The sequence below is a fragment of the Cuculus canorus genome, chromosome 18, assembly GCF_017976375.1.
Source record: "Cuculus canorus isolate bCucCan1 chromosome 18, bCucCan1.pri, whole genome shotgun sequence".
Classification (NCBI taxonomy): domain Eukaryota; kingdom Metazoa; phylum Chordata; class Aves; order Cuculiformes; family Cuculidae; genus Cuculus; species Cuculus canorus.
Genome location: NC_071418.1, coordinates 8,288,980 through 8,309,080, shown reverse-complemented (window position 1 = coordinate 8,309,080; position 20,101 = coordinate 8,288,980). Strand labels below are relative to the sequence as shown.

At 44.9% G+C, this 20,101-nt stretch overlaps 1 protein-coding gene and 1 long non-coding RNA gene across 9 annotated transcripts in view; one reads left to right on the top strand and one right to left on the bottom strand.

The window, feature by feature from the left end:
- Positions 1-20,101, bottom strand: part of LOC128853967 (uncharacterized) — a 64,337-nt gene that overhangs the window by 8,320 nt on the left and 35,916 nt on the right. For 6 of the 8 annotated variants that reach the window (XR_008452834.1, XR_008452836.1, XR_008452829.1 and 3 more), the window contains 4 exons: positions 10,625-10,741; positions 10,400-10,503; positions 9,484-9,614; positions 8,913-9,078 (listed from right to left, as the gene is read on the bottom strand). This is a non-coding gene — a long non-coding RNA (uncharacterized LOC128853967). The remainder of the gene's footprint in view (positions 1-8,912; positions 9,079-9,483; positions 9,615-10,399; positions 10,504-10,624; positions 10,742-20,101) is intronic. The other 2 variants (XR_008452830.1, XR_008452833.1) reach the window with 1 other exon arrangement.
- On the top strand, positions 209-19,837 carry LOC104057899 (myosin heavy chain, skeletal muscle, adult-like). Its single transcript, XM_054083244.1, has 38 exons — positions 209-1,697; positions 1,777-1,920; positions 2,012-2,168; positions 2,730-2,757; positions 2,855-2,966; positions 3,060-3,152; positions 3,275-3,338; positions 3,431-3,529; positions 3,623-3,726; positions 3,809-3,947; positions 4,900-5,018; positions 5,119-5,268; positions 5,812-5,982; positions 7,373-7,682; positions 7,792-7,862; positions 9,383-9,470; positions 9,565-9,682; positions 9,956-10,079; positions 10,405-10,541; positions 10,632-10,887; positions 12,916-13,158; positions 13,262-13,438; positions 13,520-13,665; positions 13,753-13,843; positions 13,932-14,321; positions 14,557-14,683; positions 14,775-14,893; positions 15,073-15,269; positions 15,567-15,750; positions 15,837-16,002; positions 16,177-16,301; positions 16,495-16,803; positions 16,895-17,098; positions 17,214-17,339; positions 17,429-17,599; positions 17,686-17,790; positions 17,930-18,025; positions 19,113-19,837. The coding sequence occupies exons 1-38, from the start codon at positions 1,491-1,493 to the stop codon at positions 19,266-19,268; spliced, it is 5,823 nt and encodes a 1,940-aa protein (XP_053939219.1). The 5' UTR covers positions 209-1,490; the 3' UTR covers positions 19,269-19,837.

The following is a 20,101-nucleotide window of genomic DNA, read 5'->3' as shown; positions in this document are numbered from 1 at the left end:
CCGCAGCCTTGCAGGGAGGGGATGGAGCCCTCCCGGGCCACAGCATTCCTGCTGCCTCCAGTGCTCCTTTCCAGGAGGGGACTCCATTTCTCAGTTTTTAACTCTGCTTTCACGGCAGCTGCACATTTTCACTCTGGATTGCTGCGCAGCAGCAAGTAAGGAGTTGTCGTTTCTGTTTTACAGCACTGACCAGCTGCCAGCCTGCCAGCCACCCACCTGGTGTGACGGGAGGTAAGACCGCGATTCATTCATTCTTCGGGGGCAGAGAAAGATCCTTTTGGGTGGGATTTCTGAAAAGGTCACTCTTGCACCCACAGTAGAAGGTGGTGCAGTGCCCAAGGTTTTCAAGCGGCTGTGTTTGAAGTCTCTGACCACTGACGGCAGACCAGAAAATCCCCATGGGGAAATTCTTCACTTCTGCTTAAGTGACCCAACAGGAGCCGGGCGTGCTGGCTTCTCACCTTTGCTACGGCAGCAGTGGAACCAGACCAAGATGAGCATGGCAGGGAAAAGTGTAAAATTCTGCATTCTACCTGGATTAATAAATCGTCTGAGCACACAGACCTTCTAACCACATTTGTAAAATGCCAGAGCTCGCTTAGATACTGCCTTTCTTACTCCAGACAGAAAAATAAGTATTACCCAATGAAGACCGAGGGAATGCATTTTAGTTATGAAGCTAGAGAATTTTCAAGTGCAGTTAGCTAAATTTAGCTTCCAATGTGTTTAATAAAGAACTTGAAGAAAAACTCTTATTTTTTTAAGCTTTGAGAACTCCCCTGTTCTGAGACCTTTTTCAGTTAAGTGTTTGTTTGGGATCTTAATACAGGCTTGGCAATTGCAGTTTCAATGCCTGAATTTTATCTCACCCAAGTCAGAGCTTTGAGAGTGAAATTATTCAGATAATGTACTGAAAAATGACAAATGCATACCTCAAGTTAAATTCTGACAGGCTGTTAAATGGTCACAAAGCTTGCCTTTTCTTTCAATGGAAACCTTCATTAGCAAAATTCTTTAATTTCCCACTGCATTTCTGTTACCATTACGTTTAACAGGTAAATGTCCCACAGGTTCAATGGTTTCCAAGCCTGTAGGTCACCTAAACTAAAGTTTTACAGAAATGTTACTTTACTGTTCATTCTTTTAACAAAATGTCCTAGCTGTATTTTCAGTCCAGCTGAGCAAATTCACTCTTCTCCATAGACACAGAATTCTCATAGAACCAAACTTACAGTACTGAAAGGGCATTAGAAGTTGCTCTCCTAGATGTTTGAAGACCTAGACTACATCAAGGAAAACCTCTTATTTTCCTGGGTCTAGTCTCTAATTAGCTCATGTTAGATATTCCAAATATACAGAGTATGAGGAGAAACTAAGGCACAGGATATATATTTTTGTCCCAATCTTACAGAGTAGACATAAATAATCAGTGCCATGTTGTTCCTCCCCATTAGAGTCTTCTGCTGACGTCCCTTCAGTAAAGTGCAGCCATGGCCTCTGCAGATGCTGAGATGGCTGTTTTTGGGGAGGCGGCTCCCTATCTGCGAAAGTCAGAGAAGGAAAGAATTGCGGCCCAGAACAAGCCTTTCGATGCCAAGTCATCTGTCTTTGTGGCCCACCCTAAAGAATCCTTTGTGAAGGGGACAATCCAGAGCAGGGACGCAGGGAAGGTCACTGTCAAAACTGAAGCAGGAGAGGTGAGTGAAAAATCAAGGACACAACTTGATCCCACTCTGAGCTTTCAGTTAACATACATTTTTTCTACTTCCTTGTCAGACCCTGACTGTGAAGGAAGATCAAATCTTCTCCATGAACCCACCCAAGTACGATAAAATCGAGGACATGGCCATGATGACCCACCTCCACGAACCCGCTGTGCTGTACAACCTCAAAGAGCGTTACGCAGCCTGGATGATCTACGTAAGTCCCGGCACAGCCTTCCTTTGGGGAGCTGGGAGGAACCGCTCTGCCAGGCTGAGCACAGCCAACGTGCTGTCTCCCTTCCTTGCAGACCTACTCGGGTCTCTTCTGCGTCACCGTCAACCCCTACAAGTGGCTGCCGGTGTACAACCCGGAGGTGGTGTTGGCCTACCGAGGCAAGAAGCGCCAGGAGGCCCCTCCACACATCTTCTCCATCTCTGACAACGCCTATCAGTTCATGCTGACTGGTGAGTGCTTGACCTCCCTCACAGCAATCTAAACCAAAAACCAGCTGATCTCACTGGGGCAGGTGACAAGCCAGCTAAAGCCACCATGGAGATGTTTGTCTGAGAACTTGATCAAGTTATGCAGGAATAATTTCCACTAAAACTGACCCAGAGGCATGGACTCCATGCCGAGCAGTATTTGCACCTTATTGTAGGAAATTTTACACTCTCCCATTGCAGACAGACTACTTGAATTTGTTTGCTACTTGTTTTCACTCATAGGAAAGAAAAAGTTATTTTTCCATACAAACCACCATTTTGAATACAGAGAGGCAGTTTGATTGTATTTCTTGATGGGAACTGTGTGAAGGGCAACGGGTACACAGTTTGTCTGAGGATCAGCTCTGACAGCTCTACACTTCCATTTGGGCTTATACATTCTACTGTTGGGACTTGGAAGAGAATTGCATACTCTTGGATTTCTGGAGAAGCCCAACTTCCATTTAGATCTCTGCTGCTCGTTCAGGTCAGTGTTACCAGGGTCAACTGCTAACATGGCTTTTCATTCTCCCTCTTCCCCAGATCGCGAGAACCAGTCAATCCTGATCACGTATGTACATCCCTGCTCGGGTCCCCGCGGGGCTGCCCGGTGCCAGGGGACCTTCTGCCTGACCACACGTTCTCTGCTTCTCTCTTGGGTTTGGCAGCGGAGAATCCGGTGCCGGGAAGACTGTGAACACAAAGCGTGTCATCCAGTACTTTGCAACAATTGCAGCCAGTGGGGAGAAGAAGAAGGAGGAGCAGACGGGCAAAATGCAGGCAAATTAATAGACACTGGCTCGAATCAATGCTTTCCTCTGTTCCTGACATGATTTTTGGAAAGGATAACCAGCCATAATTATTGTCTTGCAGGGAACGCTTGAGGATCAAATCATCAGCGCCAACCCTCTGCTGGAGGCCTTTGGAAATGCCAAGACTGTGAGGAATGACAACTCCTCACGCTTTGTAAGTTGTTGCTTTGAATAAAATTTCTCCTCATTTTAAGAGTAGTGATGGCCAGTGGTGTTCTCACATAAGCAGGTGGGGATGGAATGCAACCAGGCTGAAATGCTGCTTCTCCTTAACAGGGTAAATTCATCCGAATCCACTTTGGGGCCACAGGCAAACTGGCTTCAGCAGACATTGAAACTTGTAAGAGTCTCTCCTGGCCTGATCCCATTCCTTCCTAAATTCTTATCTCCATGTGCATTCCTGTGCCTGATTCTTTCCACTGTCCTTGCCAGATCTGCTGGAGAAGTCTAGGGTCACTTTCCAGCTGAAGGCGGAAAGAAGCTACCACATATTTTATCAGATCTGCTCCAACAAGAAGCCGGAGCTAATCGGTAGGGAGGATGAATATGTCTTTTTGAGGTTGATTGCCGAGCAACTTATAACTACATTACAAAAACAATGACATCAAACCCATTTGTTTTCAGAAATGCTCCTCATCACCACCAACCCCTACGACTATCCTTTTGTGAGTCAAGGTGAGATCACTGTTCCAAGCATCGATGACAAGGAGGAGCTGATGGCTACAGATGTAAGTAACTCACAAAAAAGGTCAACAGACATCCTACATCTCACAGCATGCAAATATTTCACTTTGCTGATTGTATTACCAGAGTGCCATTGACATCCTGGGCTTCTCTGCTGATGAGAAGACAGCCATCTACAAGCTGACAGGGGCTGTCATGCACTATGGCAACCTGAAGTTCAAGCAGAAACCAAGAGAGGAGCAGGCAGAGCCGGACGGCACAGAAGGTATTAGCAAACTCCATAACTGACCCTTCTGTAAGCTGCTGTGGATGTGGAAGACAGCAAAGGTTGTTCTTTGTTTCCCAAGGAAAACAATAAGCCAGAAAAAAACCTATCCTTTGTCCTGTTCTCAGTACATCAGTTCCCTGACCTCAGGTGTTTTTAGGTGTCTTATGTTATGGACACCTCATAGTTTAAACTGTCCTTTATACACTTCCAGGAAGTCATGAGCGATGGATGTCCTTCCTGTAACACGGGTAATCAATACTTTTGTTGGCATATGGCTTGCAATTGTGGAACAGCCAAGGGCTTCAGGATGGGTGGCTGTGTTCCCATTCACCCTCACCTGTCAGACGCTCAGGGAACTCTGATGTTAGAGGTGTATTCGATTCCTCTTCTTTTTTTGGTACAGGACTTACAACCCCCGTCTCCAGCTCTCTGAGCAATGGCTCAGCTTGATAAAGGAATAGGTGGGAAGTACCATAGTAAAAGAATGAAACCCAGAGAGTTTTACTGAACATCAGAATCTAAAGCTTAAAGAAGGCTGTGGACTCTGGATCTGAAACAGAACAGAGATACGCCCTCCATGTTTCACCTTTAATATGGGTGGTTTTGATCACCTGAATGTAGCAGTATCTGACTTCTGTCACTGCAGTTCCTGTGCTACCCACGAACTCCGAATATTCTGACTGGCAAGCTGCAGCTTTCAGTGTTGTGCCAGGAGACTTTTGAAAACATCTTTACTTTCTACATGCTTCAGTGAAGGTTTTCAAACACAAATTCTTTTAGAAAAGCTCAATATGCGTAATGATGACTTTAATGTGACCAGGATTCCCTCCATGAGAGTCTATTGAAAGATTTCAAAGACCAGCAATCTGAACACTGAAGCCTTTGGAGAATACTCCAGGACTGAAAGTCCGTGTAACACTAGATTATTCCTTTCCCTCTGTCTTTTTAGTTGCCGACAAGGCTGCCTACCTCATGGGTCTGAATTCAGCTGACATGCTCAAGGCACTGTGCTACCCCCGAGTCAAAGTGGGGAATGAATACGTGACCAAGGGTCAGACTGCACAGCAGGTAAGGAAAACATGGTAACCTGGAACCATGTTTTGAATTACAACCTTTTTGGTTCTCCTTTGCTCTGTATGTTAACTCCAGGCATTTATTTTTCTTACAGGTGCACAATGCAGTTGGTGCTCTGGCCAAAGCCGTCTATGAGAGGATGTTCTTGTGGATGGTTGTTCGCATCAACCAGCAGCTGGATACCAAGCAACCCAGACAGTACTTCATTGGTGTCCTGGACATTGCTGGCTTTGAGATCTTTGATGTAAGGAGTAGGGATTTAGTAAGAGCTATTTGGAAGTGACAGCTGGGTGTTACGATCACTCTGAGACATGCTTTTAAAGAAGATGTAATATCATCACATGACTATTTGCAGCTGTTTGGCTTGTTTTTGTCATGAAGTAAGAAATGACCGTTCAGAGGACTTGTCTTATTTCAAGATGTGCAAACTCAACAGTACGGAATGGTTCAATCTAAAAAATGTCTTGGTTTAAACGATTAAGGACAAAGCAGTATAAAAACATCTATATCAAAATAGGCCTAAGCAGGGTTTTTTTCTTGCTGTAATTTGGTCTCAGATTACATAGGAAACATTTTATCGTCACGCTTGTATCAATGAAAAAAAATTCCTTGTGGACAATTAATTGGATGCAATTTTGTGTTGTGTTATGTAGACATAAAGCATACTGAAGAAAAACACAGACTTGACAATGAAGCCAAGATAACTGCATGCCTTAATTTTAAAGGATGAGGTTTTGCAATTATTGCTGCATCTTGCCGATCTCGGTCTTTCTTATTTTACTTCCAGTTCAACAGCTTTGAGCAGCTCTGCATCAATTTCACCAATGAGAAACTGCAACAGTTTTTCAACCACCACATGTTCGTGCTGGAGCAGGAGGAGTACAAGAAGGAAGGAATTGAATGGACATTCATTGACTTTGGGATGGACCTGGCTGCCTGCATCGAGCTCATTGAGAAGGTATCCTTCCCATTTAAATGCATTACATGTGTGGAAATTCTGCAATTACTTGGTCTCTTTTTTCAAAGGGATCTTCTATCTTCATGCCCAAATATTCAGCTTTTGTTATTCAAAATACATTTCCCCGTAGTTTATTTTTTTCTGTCAAGTGAGATATGAGATTTCACACAGCTTTGTTGCTGCAAGTCCATACTGATCTCTTTACAAGTGCCAAAAGAGTGTTCAACTTCCAAAAGAGTGTTCTTCCAAAACAGCTAGAGTAAAATTCCAGGTGAGCATGTTCTCCTCACCTTTCAGTTCTAACGGACTTCTGCAGCAGAGTAACTATACCTATGTAAAATTAATATAGAAGATGGACAGACACAACTTTCAGCACACAGTCACACTTATGCATCCATCCTTTGACTGACAATGAGAAGGCAGATGCATTGCACAGGAGATGAACAGTTCAGTGCCTGACAGAATGACAGTAGTTAGAATCCAAGAATCACAGAACTTCTGAGGTTTGAAGGCAGCTCTGGCGATAACTCAGTCTACTCCACCTTGGTTAAGACAGGGTCAGTTAAAGCAGGTTGTTCAGGGCCAAGTTCAGCTGGGTTTTTAATCTCGCCAAGGGTGGAGACTCCACATATATCCTGTGGAACCCATCCCAACTTTTGACTGCCCTCACAGTAAAGAAGCTTTTTTCTTCTGTTTAAATGGAATTTTGTGAATTTTTCATCTTGTCCTGTCACTGGATACCACTGAGAAGCCTCTATCTCTGTCTTCTTTATCCCCTCCCATGAGGTATTTATAGACAATGATAAGATCTCCCAGAGCTGCCTTCTTTTTCCAGGCTGAACAATCCTATCTCTCTGAGCTTCTCCTTGTATGTCAAATGTTCCAGTCATTTAAACATCTTCACTGGGTTCACTCTCCTATGTCCACATTATTCTTGTACTGGGGAGCCAGGAACTGGACACTCGAGATGTTTCTCACCAGAGCTGAGAAGAGGGGAAGGATCACCTCTCTTGAGCTGCTGGCAACGCTGTTAATGCAGCCCAGGATGAGTTGGCTGCCTTTGCTGCAAGGGTGTATTGCTGGCTCACGTCCAATTTGTCTAAGACATCTGTGTGCGCTTTGAGTCCCTCTGGATAAAATGTAGTGCTCTAATTTTGTAAAGCACGTTCTCAACACAAACTAAATGAATTTCCATTAATCTTTATGATTCGTTTAGTGTTAAAAAATGGAAGTATCAACAAGCTTAATCTCATTTTCTGGCAGAAAATGGATTTAAATAATAATCTTTTCTGATGTGTGTCTAAGTCTGTGTTCCACTACTCTGCATAGGTGAAGGTCACTATTGCCCTGAAAACTAAATTACAATCTGTCTCCCTTCTGTTTCTCCCAGCCCATGGGCATCTTCTCCATCCTGGAAGAGGAGTGCATGTTCCCCAAAGCAACGGACACCTCTTTCAAGAACAAGCTCTATGACCAGCATTTGGGCAAGTCTGGTAACTTCCAGAAGCCCAAACCTACCAAAGGGAAGGTTGAGGCTCACTTCTCGCTGATACACTACGCTGGCACCGTGGACTACAACATCACTGGCTGGCTGGAGAAGAACAAGGACCCCCTGAATGAAACTGTCATTGGGTTGTACCAGAAATCATCCCTGAAAACATTGGCCTTACTCTTTGCCAACTATGGTGGAGCAGAAGCAGGTTGGTTCTCTGAATCCCAGATTTTCACCCATGGACAGTTTACAAAAAGGATGATGCAAAGCAAAAGCAAAAAACCTCAAACCTTTTTTATTTATTTTTAATTTTGCAGAGGCTGGTGGTGGCAAGAAAGGCAGCAAGAAGAAGGGTTCTTCTTTCCAGACTGTCTCAGCTCTTTTCCGGGTACAGTAGAGAGTCACTATTTCTTCCTAAGCTAAGGAGTAAACCCATGACTTAAAACGGATACTCCTTTTTTCGTCTTAGTGGTCTAAAAAGACCTTGAAATACTTGGGTCATATTTTGCTAGGATTAAATCCACCATAATATATTTTTGTTCCATTCCACTGAATGCACAACTCTTCCTTCTGTTCCACTTGTCCTAGGATGATGTTTCCAGAAAAAAGAATACCATACAGATAACTTCTAAAAATACAGCAGATTTCCTTCAGCCCATCTCTGGCTTTGGAACCTTTTATTGCCCTTTAACAACATTCTACCCAGTGGTTTGGAGGGTGACCTGTTTGCTCCATTTATATCTCTACTTTTTCTGCATGATTCAGAGATCAGTCTCTCAGAGCTGAAATACCACCATTCTTTGGGTTATTGATTTTTAAGATGTTCAATACTTGACAGTTCTTGGTCATAACCAAATCTTGCTGCCTGGCTGCTCCATACACCTCTGCCAGGTGAACTCTGCAGTCTCTCCTGAGGTTTTTTATCACCATATTTACCCTTCCTTTATGCCTCCCTTCTTGATACAGCCTAATTTCTTCTGCATATCTGCTGTCATTTGACTGAATCACCTGACAGTCTCTACCCAGTGCTCTGAAACAGGGCATGGACATAGTCCCAAGAAAAATAATCATAGCTGTAGTGCTTTGGCCTTCCAAGTGGGAAATTATTGCCTGCATGTATAATTAAAAAATAATGCAATAAGCCTATGGTTAAAGGTCATAAGGCTTTACAAGGTAATGTTATAGGAGAAGTATTATTTGCTGCGTTTGGATCACATTTCTGTTATGTTTTCAAACCTTCTTCCACTATCCCTCTTGTTTAGCCATGCTAGTGTTTAGATATCTTAATGTTTTGGCTGCTTGATTTGTGTATTCTAGATGTCCTCTGGAGGCACCTGCTTCCCTCCGCTAGTTATAGGCAATAATCATTTATAAATAAGTATATAGATATTAATTACAAAACAAGACTGGGATTCATCTCACTTTTTTCTCATCTTACCTTGCAGGTCAGATATATACTGCAGAGATATAAAACTCAGCTTGTCACTTCTCTTCCTGTTGCTTTAAGCGCGGGAAACAGGAATCAGTAGTGTGCTCCATATGGCCCATCATGAGTGCCTACTGCAGTCTGTTTCTGACTGCCTCATAAAATACCAGTTATATCTCTGTGGGTACATCCAATGGAAGACGGACATCATTTCTAATGAAGGCATTCCACTAGAGTCAGTGAAATGTATTAAAATTTTATGTTTAAGAGTACGATATTCCCTGCAGATAAATCAGAAGAACTTTATACGTGAAGTTAACAGCAGCAAAGATCTTTGGGAAGTCAGAAAAACTAGTGCAGGGGGCTTCATTTCAGGATTCCGCAAGCTAATTTTTGGGTGATATTATCTCATTCCAGAGAGCTTGATGCTTAGAGTGGAAATTACTTTTGGTAATAGAAACTTTTGTTAATAACTTTCCCAGGAGAATTTAAACAAGCTGATGACCAACCTGCGAAGCACCCACCCCCATTTTGTACGCTGCATCATCCCAAATGAAACAAAAACGCCTGGTAAGAGACTCACATGTAGAAGGTTGTCATTATGGTGCCGCTCTTCCCCTCGTTATTACAGAACGTAGCATTTCTCTCTGCTCTGGATTGTTAGGTGCCATGGAGCATGAGCTGGTGCTTCATCAGCTGCGGTGCAACGGCGTGCTGGAAGGGATCCGAATTTGCAGGAAAGGATTTCCCAACAGAGTATTGTATGCAGATTTTAAACAGAGGTCAGACTTCCCTTAAGGGATCACTTTGTTCATCATCTCGAGTAGACTGTGAAGTTTAAGTTTAACCTCCAGTAACTAAAGCCTTCTCTATAGTTTATGTTTAGCAGCGCTGTTACGTTCTCAGCAGTGCTTAGACTCTTTCTGGCAGTTTACCAGCCAACTGGTCTCAACAACAGGCCTCTTTCTACTCACAGAATAACAGAATCACTTAAGCTGGAAAAAGACTCTTAAGATCATGGAGTCCAAAGCAAGTCCTCACATTTTCTCCCCCAGGTACAAAGTATTGAATGCAAGTGCTATCCCAGAGGGACAGTTCATTGACAGCAAGAAGGCTTGTGAGAAACTTCTCGGATCGATTGATATAGACCACACTCAATACAAATTTGGTCACACCAAGGTACAAGAACTATTTATTTGAAGTACTATGTGGTTTTTGTTTGCATGGCTTGAGAATGATTCTCCAGGTAGTACGTGAAATGATCAAATAGTGCATTTAAAAGAAATCCACTAAGTAGCTCTCGACTCAGCACTTGAATAAAACCAAAATTCACCCCCACAGGATGATTTAATTAAGGATTAATTAAGGGTTCCTAATTTAAAACCCATTCTTTGTGCTTTTGCTCTTTCTCTTAACTTCCCGTATTATCTGTCATGAAGGTCAGGGTACCAGGCTACACCGAACAACAACATCCACGCAACCTGTTTTCATGTTCTTACCTAAGGTGTTCTTCAAAGCTGGGTTGATAGGCCTCTTGGAAGAGATGAGGGATGAGAAGCTGGCACAGCTCATCACCCGCACGCAGGCCAGGTGCAGGGGCTTCCTGATGAGAGTGGAGTACCAGAGAATGGTGGAGAGGAGGTAGACATTTCTTCAAATTAGGTTCACTGTATTTGGCTTATTGGGTCATCGTGGTTTAAATATTTAACATTAATTTGACTTACCTTTCAGAGAGTCCATTTTCTGCATCCAATACAACATTCGTGCATTCATGAACGTGAAGCACTGGCCCTGGATGAAGCTGTTCTTCAAGATCAAGCCCTTGCTGAAGAGCGCAGAATCTGAGAAGGAGATGGCCAACATGAAACAAGAGTTTGAGAAAACCAAGGAAGAGCTTGCAAAGTCTGAGGCAAAGAGGAAGGAGCTCGAGGAGAAAATGGTGAAACTGGTGCAGGAGAAAAATGACCTGCAGCTCCAAGTGCAAGCTGTGAGTAGTGCCAGTGTGCCTCATATTGACTGAACTGTGACTGTCAGGCTGATACTTACAACTATATTTTCAAAGGACACAGAGAAAGGTGCTGATTGATAAGAAGCTCGATATGAGCCGGCAATGTACACTCGCAGCTCAAAAGGCCAACCGTATCCTGGGCTGCATCAGAATAATTGTGGCCAGCAGTGTGAGGGAGGTGATTCTGTCCCTCTGTTCCTCTCTTGTGAGGCCTCATCTGGAGTACTGTGTCCAGCTCTGGAATCCTCAACATAATAATGAGATGGAACTGTTGGAACAGATTCAGAGGAAGCTACAAGGATGATCAGAGGGCTGGAGCACCTCCCATACAGGACAGGCAACAGAGAGTTGGGGTTGTTCAGCCTGGAGAAGAGAAGGCTCTGAGACCTTATAGTGACCTTCCAGTACCCGAAGGGGCTGCAAGAAAGCTGGGGAGGGACTGTTCACAAAGGCTTGTGGTGACAGGACAAGGGAGAATGGGTATAAACTGGAAAGGGGCAGATTTAGACTGGACATAAGGAGAAACTTCTTCACGATGAGGGTGGTGAGACACCAGCACAGGTTGCCCAGAGAAGTGGTGGCTGCCCCATCCATGGAGGTGTTCAAGGCCAGGTTGGATGGGCCTTGGGCAGCCTGAGCCAGTGGGAGGTGTCCCTGCCCATAGCAGCGGGGTGGAAATGGATGATCTTTAAGGTCCCTTCCAACACAAAATATTCTATGATTTTATGAATTTAACTCAATTAACTGTATTTCATTAAGTGGTGCTCTTAAAAATATAACTAGCTTCCATAAGGACTGTCAGGAAGTTACATTCAAGATATTACGTTGGTGAGATGCTTCTGTGGTGTATGCTGAGATTTCTATTGTTTACATTCAGTTAAACTGCATGAGAGCAATCAAGAAACTTTATTTTTTTAATATAATGTTTGTTCTTCCAGTAATTTTTTCCTACCTCTCCAAAACTGAGTCTGCCTGTCCTTACACGCACATGATTAGAAATTCTTAGGACAACTTAAGAGGACATTTCTTATTCTCCAATAAACAAGATATCATATTTCTTTCCGGTGTAGGTGGTGGCTTAGCTGCTAGCAACATTACTATGTGGTAATACTGAACTAAGGAGAGGAAGCACAATTTAATATTCTCATTCGCCCTCCTAAATCAATCAGAATCACTACATAAAATTATGTGGCACATCTGGGGTGTTGTAAGGCTGTGGTTTCTAAATTAAATTATTCGTAGAATAGAAATGCATGTAACCTCAAAGTAATACTATGCGGTGTATACAACATATTTACATTCCTCTCCTCTTTAAAGAATCTTGAATTGCAAAAAGATGAAAAAAATCTGCTCACTGCTAAAATTATCATTTTTATTTCATATTATTTCTGTTAGACTGAAAGGGCAGACAAGTTATAACAAGTACCACAGGACATCTATTGCAAATCAAGAGACAAATTTTCCAGCAACACCTATTCTGAGCTGATGAGAGTCTCACAGAAAAATCTTCTAGATTCAGAGTATTTTTGGGCCATGGCAATGCAACTCTAAATCAGAAACAGTTGTTCCAAAAATACAGTAGACTGAAAAAAGAGAAACACAGAAATGATGTGAGCACAGCTGTGACTTTGGGATTTATATGTATCGTGGCATATGGTTATCATTCAGCACTTCACAAACGTAGGAGATATTCCTATGATCAAATCCAAATTTATGTACTTTGTCCTAATGTTTGATATCATAGGATAACATTGGATTCTCTATCTTGCACAAATCTGTTAATACCTGGGCCTTCGTGTAGACTGAAAAGAATTTCCCTTGGTTTTAGATTTCAAAATTGGATGTTTCAAACCCAACAATGTAAAATCAGTTCTATATTATTTTTTTATTCTGTTGGATCGTAACCCAAATTTTTAATTACAAAATTGCTCTCTAGGAATCTATGAAGGTAAGCATCTGGATATTCTCTCAAAAAACATATCCCTAAAAATGGTATTTTCCCGCCAGGAAGCTGATGCTTTGGCTGATGCTGAGGAGAGGTGTGACCAGCTCATCAAAACCAAAATCCAGCTGGAAGCCAAAGTTAAAGAGGTCACAGAAAGGGCTGAGGATGAGGAGGAAATCAATGCTGAGCTGACAGCCAAGAAGAGGAAACTGGAGGATGAATGTTCAGAGCTGAAGAAAGATATTGATGACCTTGAGTTAACACTGGCCAAGGTTGAGAAGGAAAAACATGCCACGGAAAACAAGGTATAAGGCAGAAGAAGATATCCTCACTCCAGACAAGACCTCTGGTTTGTTATAAAGTTTTAAACAACATTTTTTATCTGCACTTGCTCCCTTCTTCTCCAAGGTGAAAAATCTCACTGAGGAGATGGCAGCCCTGGACGAGACCATTGCCAAGCTGACCAAAGAGAAGAAAGCCCTCCAAGAGGCCCATCAGCAGACACTGGATGACCTGCAGGCAGAAGAGGACAAAGTCAATACTCTGACCAAAGCTAAGACCAAGCTGGAACAGCAAGTGGATGATGTAAGCACAGGGGCATTCAGCAAGAATAGGACAGGTATGGAGTTAGACCCGGTAGAGCTTTGATGGTGTTGTTGGTTGTAGCTGGAAGGGTCCCTGGAGCAGGAGAAGAAAGTGCGCATGGATCTGGAAAGAGCTAAGAGGAAACTCGAAGGAGACCTGAAGCTGGCCCATGACAGCATAATGGATTTGGAAAATGATAAGCAGCAGCTGGATGAGAAACTGAAGAAGTAAGTGTGGCTGTGGGGCACCTGAGTGTGGGGCTGGTGCATTTGCCTTTTCCCTTTGAGCTCTAACACGATGTGCTTTGCCCAAAGGAAAGACTTTGAAATCAGCCAGATCCAGAGCAAAATTGAGGATGAGCAACTTCTGGGCATCCAGTTACAGAAGAAGATCAAGGAGCTGCAGGCAAGTCTCTGTTCCATCCCCTCTGTCACCCCGGCACAGGTCAGGCAGGAGGAGGGCACGGGTGTGAAGGGTTCCCAATGTTCTCCAGGCTCGGATTGAGGAACTGGAGGAGGAAATTGAGGCAGAGAGAACTTCTCGGGCAAAAGCAGAGAAGCATCGTGCTGACCTCTCACGGGAGCTGGAGGAGATCAGTGAGCGCCTGGAAGAAGCAGGAGGGGCTACAGCCGCTCAGATTGAGATGAACAAGAAACGTGAGGCAGAATTTCAGAAGATGCGTCGTGACCTCGAAGAGGCCACCCTGCAGCACGAAGCCACGGCTGCCGCCCTGCGCAAGAAGCACGCGGACAGCACAGCTGAGCTTGGGGAGCAGATCGACAACCTGCAGCGAGTGAAGCAGAAGCTGGAGAAGGAGAAGAGTGAGCTGAAGATGGAGATTGACGACCTGGCCAGTAACATGGAGTCTGTCTCCAAAGCCAAGGTACTGAAAAATACTTTTGTTAGTAGTTTTAAAACAATCTAATGTTTGTGCTTATCTTACTTACCTATTATCAGGTTATAAGTATTTTCTTACCACAAATCTATTGCACAGAACTATTGGTATATGCACATCATCTCCAGATATGTAAACTGATTCTTTTGGACACTTTTTCCTTATGTAACTAAGCCAGTATTACCATACTAACTCTATTTTCTCATGTGTGATTGACACCTAGGCAAACCTGGAGAAGATGTGCCGCACTCTAGAAGATCAACTAAATGAATTTAAAACAAAGGAGGAACAGAATCAGCGCATGATCAGCGATCTCAGTGCTCAAAGAGCTCGTCTGCAGACAGAATCTGGTACAGCACTTCTACTCTGGTTTGGAAATGGGAGTACTCTAAATGACTCTCTTGGCTGTTAAAGTATTCTACTAATTGCAAACTTTTCCAGGTGAATATGCACGCCAGGCAGAAGAAAAAGATGGTTTAATTTCTCAGCTGTCTAGAGGGAAACAGGCTTTCACCCAGCAGATTGAGGAACTGAAGCGGCAACTAGAGGAAGAGATAAAGGTGAAGATATATCATGTTACATACAAAATAAATATTTTACATCACATTGGTTTTGGTGCAGTATTTTTTTTATTAACAGCTAATTGCCGTTAATCTGGGATGTATTTTGGTTTCTAAGTGTCATTAAGGGAATATTTTCCATCTACAGCTACTCCTTATTGCAATCTGTTTTCCCCCAGGCCAAGAACGCGCTGGCCCACGCCTTGCAGTCTGCTCGCCATGACTGTGACTTGCTCCGGGAACAATATGAGGAGGAGCAGGAAGCCAAGGGGGAGCTGCAGCGAGCCCTGTCCAAGGCCAACAGCGAAGTGGCCCAGTGGAGAACCAAATATGAGACGGACGCTATTCAGCGCACGGAGGAGCTGGAGGAGGCCAAGTATGGGGGAAGCGGGACATCAAATGGCTGGGGAAGGCTGAGAGTGTCCGGGGCAGTTGGAAATGGAGTCTCTGAGTGTGGGTTGGGAGAGAGGTGGGAGGGAGGCAGGGATGTACTGTCTCCTTGATGGAGGTGAAAGAGGGAAAGAGAGGGAAAGTGTGGTGTGGCAAAAGCATGGGTGGGGTGGACAACGGAGGCCTTTAGAGCTAGAAAGCCTGAGACAAATGAAATATTCAGTAGTTGCCAGGACACAGATGCGGTAGACTCTAACTTGGAGCTGTGCTTATCTCCTCCCAGGAAGAAGCTGGCACAGCGCCTGCAGGATGCAGAGGAACATGTTGAAGCCGTCAATGCCAAATGTGCCTCCCTGGAAAAGACAAAGCAGAGGCTGCAGAATGAAGTGGAGGACCTGATGATTGACGTGGAGCGATCAAATGCTGCCTGCGCAGCTCTGGATAAGAAGCAGAAGAACTTTGACAAGGTCATTTGGGGGCTAGGCTTGGGGTTGCTGGGCAGAGCCTCCCCTCACGCTCACCACATCCACACTCAGACCCAGTTTCTCTTCAGATCCTGGCAGAGTGGAAGCAGAAGTATGAGGAAACGCAGGCTGAGCTGGAAGCCTCCCAGAAGGAGTCTCGCTCTCTCAGCACGGAGCTGTTTAAGATGAAGAATGCCTATGAGGAGTCCTTGGACCACCTGGAAACGCTGAAGCGTGAGAACAAGAACTTGCAGCGTAAGTCCCTGGCCCTCAGATACTGCAAGGGCTTTCTCACAAGTTTGTCTGCTGGGTGGTTCCTTCATGTGGGTCTGTGCTTGCAGGTCAGCAAACTGTCTGTTACCTTTGTGTGGCTAGACTCTTCCCATTCTGTTCTCCTTCTGACTGTACTATTGTTCTTTGTTGCCACAGAGGAGATTTCCGACCTCACGGAGCAGATTGCAGAGGGAGGAAAGGCAATTCATGAGCTGGAGAAAATCAAGAAGCAGATTGAGCAGGAGAAATCTGAAATCCAGGCTGCTCTGGAGGAAGCTGAGGTACCGGCCCATAATCACTGGTGTCTAAACTAAAAATATAAGAAATGGGGAAATACAGCCAAAACCTGCCTGGTCCCACTCTGTTCTGTCTGGGGAGCGCGGCCAGATGAGATTGACTGAACTATTACCTAATCACCCAGAAAGTGAACTGTGGCTTTAATGACATTACAAATGTTTGTGCCCACTTGTCCAGGCCTCCCTTGAACATGAAGAGGGGAAGATCCTGCGCCTCCAGCTTGAGCTCAACCAGGTGAAGGCTGAGATTGACAGGAAGATAGCAGAGAAAGATGAGGAGATTGACCAGATGAAGAGAAACCACCTCAGAATTGTAGAGTCCTTGCAGAGCAGCCTGGACGCTGAAATCAGGAGCAGGAATGAAGCCCTGAGGCTGAAGAAGAAGATGGAGGGAGACCTGAATGAAATGGAGATCCAGCTGAGCCATGCCAACCGTGTGGCTGCAGAGGCACAGAAGAACCTGAGAAACACCCAGGCAGTGCTCAAGGTCTGTTCAGCAAAATCTACAGAAGAAGTCTGTTGGTTTTGGCACCCAAGTGCACGCTGTCGCCTTACAATTTTTCTTGTCTCTCATACAGGACACTCAGATCCACTTGGATGATGCTCTGAGGACACAGGAAGACCTGAAGGAGCAGGTGGCCATGGTGGAGCGCAGAGCAAACCTGCTGCAGGCTGAAATTGAGGAGCTACGGGCAGCTCTGGAGCAGACAGAGCGGTCGAGGAAAGTGGCTGAGCAGGAGCTTCTGGATGCCACTGAACGTGTGCAGCTCCTACATACTCAAGTAAGGGCATGGTGCAATTTTGAATTGCAAGCTTGAAGAGTAATGCCTTGGCTTGGGCTGTAGGTTTGGTACTGCAGGCTTCAGAATACACACCCTGCAATCTCTCTTCACACAGAACACCAGCTTGATCAACACCAAGAAGAAGCTGGAAACAGACATTGTGCAAATCCAGAGTGAAATGGAGGATACAATCCAGGAAGCCCGCAATGCTGAAGAGAAGGCCAAGAAGGCCATCACAGATGTGAGTTGGAGGCTCCTGCTTCAGATAAGTGCCTCCTCCCCCAGTATATCTCCAGCTTCACAATGTCTTTGACTCTCTGCTCTCATCAGGCAGCCATGATGGCAGAAGAGCTGAAGAAGGAGCAGGACACCAGCGCCCACCTGGAGAGGATGAAGAAGAACCTCGACCAGACAGTGAAGGACCTGCAGCACCGTCTGGATGAGGCTGAACAGCTGGCACTGAAAGGAGGCAAGAAGCAAATCCAGAAGCTGGAGGCCAGGGTGAGTAGGAGTTTTATTTGTGCATGAGTGAGCATGTCCCTTGGTGAGATACCAGGGCAGCTCCAAAGATGAGCTTCTCCTTGCAGGTGCGGGAGCTGGAAGGGGAGGTTGATGCTGAGCAGAAGCGCAGCGCTGAAGCCGTGAAGGGTGTGCGCAAGTACGAGAGGAGGGTGAAGGAGCTGACCTACCAGGTAAGGCAAGAGGTCTCTGTGGACTGACAGACCCTCTTGCTGGAAGTAAGAAGTCTTGCCCTTGATTGCCAAGGGGAATTGCTAACTCACATGCCAGGGGAACCAATTCCCTCTCTTTGCTGTTTCCCAACTGTTTTAGTCTGAAGAAGATCGGAAGAATATTCTCAGGCTGCAGGATCTGGTGGACAAGCTGCAAATGAAGGTGAAATCCTACAAGAGACAATCTGAAGAGGCTGTAAGTATCACCTAGTGCTTGGCAAGAAACAGTTCCCAAATGTGTAGCGTGGTCATTGAGGAGATGAGTATAAAAACTCTGGAAGTACCACTGGTCAGTAAAGGAGGGTTTTATGTCTTTGAAATTCTTATAAATTATTGTAGGCTTTGAGAATTAAATCAATGAGTGAAGGAGGAGGCTAATCAGGGGTCCAAATGCACATAACAATTTTTTTTGCATTAGAACAACAGTGTACTCTGTAAGATGGTGTTATGATTAATAATACCGATATCACAATGTATCGTAAGTTTTGAAGAAGAAATATTTGCAGAATTTTGGGATTCATATAACTATCTTTATGAAAGGCGCCTGTGGCCTTCGCAATTTGGAGAAGTTTGGTAGTTATGTGGAAGCAAATAATGTGGAGAATTCTGTGCCTGAGAGATCCTTCTGATTCAGCACATTCTCATTTACTACAGGGAATTCCACATTTCAGCAGACAGAAAAGCTGCTGCAAGCACACTCCCAGGCCACATTGTGCCTTAGATTTAGAGTTGTCCAAGGAGCCTTTTCCTTTTTCTGGACATGCTGTAATCAGGGATGAGCTGAGGGAAGTCTTGCAGCCTCTGAATTTAAGAAGATCTGAGCATGGCTTTTTCTGCTGCTGCAAACAGTCCAGTACAGACAAGGGCTTCTGGACATGGATAAGGGGATTTAGGAGAGGGACACTGAGGACATTTAATGAACTCACCATCTCTTACAAATTCCTAACCCCATCTCAAGGTCTGAAGAGGTAGTTGAACGTTTAATTCCAGAGCTAACAAAATATGATTTCTAGCTGCCCAGTTTGTTTCCAGATGTTTTCAGCATCTGCCACATTCCAGAGAAAAATTACATTCAGATCTTGTTGTGCTGTGCCTACAATAGATCTTCTAAAAACGGGAGGATGGGTTGGTCTATGTGAGGCACATGTGTAAGGAGTGGGGTGTGGGGGATGGAAGGCTGTGCCTTCCACCAAGGAACAGCCACAGCCCCTCAAGGCTGATGTGCAGGAGAAGGCAAAGCCCTGCCCCGGGCTCCTCCCCACCACCTCCCTCTCCCTGAACAGGAGGAGCTTTCCAATGTCAACCTCTCCAAGTTCCGCAAGATCCAGCACGAGCTGGAGGAAGCCGAGGAGCGCGCTGACATTGCAGAGTCGCAAGTCAACAAGCTTCGAGCAAAGAGTCGGGAGTTTCATCGAAAGATAGAAGAAGAAGAAGAGTGAGGATGTCGTGAGGCAACAAAGTGACCTGGGGGATGCACAAAATGTGAACCTCTAGGTCACTTTCTTCTGTAATGAGTCTTTGTAGCCGTGTCGATGTCTAGAGAATAAACACTGTAGATTCCTCTGCATACCTATGAACAGTGCCTTCTTTGATTTTTTTTGGAACAAGCTTGGGATGTTGCATAGCAGAACAAGTTTTCTTACTATTCCTGGCTGCGAGAAGGAAGCAGCTAATGCAAACTCTGGATTCAGGATCTGCATGCTTAGAAGTTGGCCACCACTGATAGTGCAGCCTGTGCCCTCTTTCTGCAGAGAAGCTGCTTGTGCTGCTCCTGCCCTCTCATGCATCTCCCCTTAACGCTGCTCCATTGCCCTTTTGGCACAACTTACTTCCCATGTGAGGGGCAAGAGAGGACGGTTCCTATCCTTTTTCCTTTCCCTGCTTTTGTGTGCGATCCTGGCAGTCACAAACTCTAAACATCAGTTTCTGTTATCAGTTATCAGAGGTCACAGTGCTCTGCACTCTGAAGGACCAACCGTTCCTTTGCACAGAGGATTTTTGGCTCACAGAGCACTTCTGGGACACATGGAGAGTGCCCCTACATGGTGCCACCTCTCTTATCCCAGAACCCCTCAGCTGCTGGCACCACTGTGCCCAATTTCTCTGCAGTCAATCAAACTCTGAGCCCTCCTGGGGCCACGTGCTGAAGGACTGTCCCGTAGGGCCATTTCTCACACACTGCAGGACACCAACACACACCCTCAACACATCACCTCCAAGTCAGCCTTGTCCTCTCTCACACAACAGGTTCAAGTGGCATTGCCTCAGGCAA

What these genes read in the sequence shown, in the direction of transcription:
- LOC104057899 (XM_054083244.1), top strand. Translation starts at nt 1,491, where the DNA reads ATGGCCTCTGCAGATGCTGAGATGGCTGTTTTTGGGGAGGCGGCTCCC. An exon ending in CAAGAAGCCGGAGCTAATCG is followed by an intron (nt 3,530 to 3,622) that starts GTAGGGAGGATG and finishes ATTTGTTTTCAG; the next exon opens with AAATGCTCCTCATCACCACC. An exon ending in ACAAATTTGGTCACACCAAG is followed by an intron (nt 10,080 to 10,404) that starts GTACAAGAACTA and finishes TTCTTACCTAAG; the next exon opens with GTGTTCTTCAAAGCTGGGTT.